Below are 3,356 nucleotides of genomic sequence, written 5' to 3'. Positions count from 1 at the left end.
AGACCACTGAGCCATCTCACCAGCCCCAATTGCAGAATTCTTGTCTCCTTCTTCCCTTGGGGAAGCACTTTTATTGCGTATCTCTGATCCTTTTGTGGAAATAAGTTGGAAATGAATTATAAATTAAACTGATGCACTGCAGCCTGCCCTGTTGTTTTGTTCTCTCTCAGATAACTAGAATAAACGTATAGTTGAGCACACAGCAGGTCCTCCCTCTCCAAGTGCCCAAGGAAGGTCCTCCAAGACCCAGGTGATCCCATCCCTTCAGCTATCATTTCACGGTGGCCCTGCCAAGGGTTGCCTCTAGCCAGGCATGATGGTAGGTGCCTGTAATCCCTGCATTTTAAGAGTTGGGACAGGATGATCAGGAGTTTGAGGCCAGCCTGGGCTATATACTAAATTCAAGTCCAGCCTGAATTACAGAAAGAGATCCTGTCTCAGGCACAAACAAACCAATCAACTAGGAACTGCTTCTAGTCCCTACAGCAATGTTCCAGTAGATACTGTATACCATATTATAGTGATAAGGAGAGTAAAACCCAGAGGTTCAGAGCAAAGCAATATAGTGAGGGGAGCCAGGGTCCAGTAGAGCCAGGGAGGGGCTAAGATGCAGGTCCTTATTCCTAGTCTAGACCCCAGTCCATCCAGAGTGAACCCAGAGAGGAGCATATCCTTTAACACAGAGGTCAGGGTTTGTACACCCAGCCTCTGGCTATTCAGACAGTCAGATTCTTGGCCCTTGCCCTGTGTAACCCTGGGAAACCTGCTTACCTTCTCTGTGCTCTCTTGTCCACAGCTGCCTTGTCCTCTTCTATTTAGAGAGTGCAACCTACTCTTTGAACTGCCCAGTGACATCAGAAACGGGACTGTCTATACCAGACACTCCTTGGAGTGTTCTAAAGCCTCATTTAGGATAGCTCACATGGGATTATGCAGGAGGGTCTAAGCAGTGGCTCTGTTAGTATTTGCCCTCAGCTTCAAGCTGCCTGTTTTGGTTTCAGCTATTCCAAAAATTCCAGGGCAGGTCTGGGCTCGCCTTCCAGGCCCAACCTGCTGAGACATGACTGCAGACCCCAGTGAACATGAGCATGGCCAGGACATGGGGGCTGCCTGTAAGTGCACAGGTGTTCCCACCAGCAACTGTGAAGATGTCAGTGACCCTCCTGATTCTGTGCACTGGGGCATCTGCCTGAGGTGGGCCTGCAGGACCTTTCCACTCCCTGTCAACAGGCTGGCTTGACCCCTCAGAGCAGAGGTAGGCTTTGACCTGGGGGTTCCAGGAGATGGAGCTGAAGCTAACTGGTTTTGTGGCCCCCTGAACCTCCATAGTCCCCACAACAAAGATCCAAACCACTTACCTGGGTGCAAGGTGTCACCCATCCTGCAGACACAGCCAAAGTCTGGCTGAAAAGGAGTTAGAAGAGAGGGAAGGGGGTAGTGGGAGGAGCTGACCTACTGTAGGTGGAGGAATCTGGCAGGTCTCAGCCAATGTGGGCTCCAGGTCCCACCAGTCACCCTATGAGAGGGCAAGGCAGCATCAGGGACCCAGCGCGGCTCTCCCTGCCTACTGGTCTAGGCTGATCCAAGGCATGTAGCCTAGCCTCTAGGGACTGAGATCCTCCTTGACCTCGGAAAGCAGTTCCTGCTGACACCTTGAACAAGGCTAGGGGCAGACAGGAGCTGGGTAAGGGGCACTCACACAGCTGTCAAGTCTGAAAAATCCCCATGTCCAGCAGCCTGTGGCACATCCACACATGGCCATATACACACAGCCATCGTTAACATTACACAAGGATACCTCTGTCAACATCTGCATCTGCCATCAGTCATCCTCCTCATCAATGACAACCCTGCAGGAAACAGGCCAAGTGCGCATGCTCTGACCCGAGGCTACCTTCACCCCGTGATACCCACATTTGTACACTTGCACATGCACTTGCCACTGCTCAGACACATGTTCCCAGCGGTCTTTACACTACCAGGGTATCTCTGGCAAGGACAGCACTGGGGTAGGGATCCTCCTGCGGTAGGAGCCTGAGAATGAGATGCGGAGAGAGGCAGGCACCTGGAATACAGAAGGAGGGGCTCACCTCCAGGCCCATCTCTAACACCTAGGCTAAGAGTTATGGGGTTTCTCTGGGTTTGAATCCCTCAGGGTGGTGCTGGTGGTGAGTTACACAACCTTCCCTGCCTCCTTTCACTGTTTCCTAAGTGCGAGTTGCAGCGCCTGTCCCACGGTGGAGGTTGGGAAGATTAAACGAGTTGATTCAGGTGAAGTGCCTAAACAAGCCTGGCCCCGTGGCAGCGCTCCCCACATGCCCGCTGTATCTACAGATCTACGAGGGGCCAACACCAGCACCCTCAGCAGGCACATGGGCCTCCTGGCCCGGCCAGAGAGCAAGGTGACCCAGCGAGGGGAGGGAACCACAGGGGCAGAAATGCTGAATCCCACAAGGCAGGCAGGGAGGATGGGAACGGTTCACCCAAGAGGAAGGGTCTGCAGCCGGTGCTTTTGCCGTGCTCCCAAGAAGGCAGGGCCAGAGACCCGGGCTGGGTGCTGTCCTGAGTCGGGCGGCTTTCTGGCCGGGCTCCCCGCTGGCCCGACTCCCTGGGCGGCCACGTCTGCAGCCCCCGCCCGCCGCTCACAGGGGAGGAGCTGGGGTGGGGGTGCGGTCGGGCCCCGGCGTCCGGCCGAGGCGAACCCACTCTGCGCGCGGAGCCGGCGCAGGGAAGTTGAGCCCGCACCGACGTGTGCACGCGCGCCTGTCCAGCCGAGCGCAAGGCGCGGCCCGCGTGGTCTGGCGCCCGCTGTCCCGCCAGCGCCCGTGCCGGGCGCGCCCTCACCGTCCGACTCGTCCCGCTCCGCATGCTCCCCGTAGTCCACCCAGCTGAGCCCCTCGAGGTTGTCATAGTCGCCGCGCCGCGGCCCGTCCACCGGCACCACGGTGAAGTGAGGCATCGTACGGGCCGCGCTCCCCACTCCCGCCGTCCCGCCGCTCGCCGGAGGTCCCAGCCGCCCCGGGCCGCGCGCCCCGCCCGCTCGCATTCCTCCCCGCTGCGCTCACTTCCTCCGCCCGCCCCCCGGGCCGCCCCTCCTGGGCGGGGCGCAGGAGGGGCTCGGGGCGTCGGCTCCTCCCCAAGGGGGGCCCCTAGTAGCCAGAGAACCCGGGTTGGGAGTACTCCCCCGGGGGAGGTCCCGATTCCTGTGTGACTTTGGATGAGGGGCAGCCCTCTCTGATCCTCTAGTGCACTACTTGGAGGAGGAGGGGGCTTCCAGGTTTGTGGGTAAAGGGCCCACTGGATGGCGAGCGCCTTGCACTGGTTCTACGCCCTGGACCTGGTTTGTGCTGGGCGGC

At 58.3% G+C, this 3,356-nt stretch overlaps 1 protein-coding gene across 1 annotated transcript in view; it reads right to left on the bottom strand.

Moving 5' to 3' along the window:
• The window catches only part of Slc12a4 (solute carrier family 12 member 4), a 25,278-nt gene extending 22,192 nt beyond the window's left edge, over window positions 1–3,086 (bottom strand). Inside the window, exon 1 of the mRNA XM_004625844.2 lies at window positions 2,845–3,086. Within this exon, the coding sequence (XP_004625901.1) occupies window positions 2,845–3,046 (202 nt within the window). The 5' untranslated portion in view covers window positions 3,047–3,086. The remainder of the gene's footprint in view (window positions 1–2,844) is intronic.
• Window positions 3,087–3,356: the final 270 nt, after the last annotated feature.

The sequence above is a fragment of the Octodon degus genome, unplaced genomic scaffold, assembly GCF_000260255.1.
Source record: "Octodon degus isolate 3935 unplaced genomic scaffold, OctDeg1.0 scaffold00011, whole genome shotgun sequence".
NCBI lineage: Eukaryota > Metazoa > Chordata > Mammalia > Rodentia > Octodontidae > Octodon > Octodon degus.
Note: the sequence above shows the minus strand (reverse complement) of the source record. Positions and strands in the feature narration are given on the sequence as shown.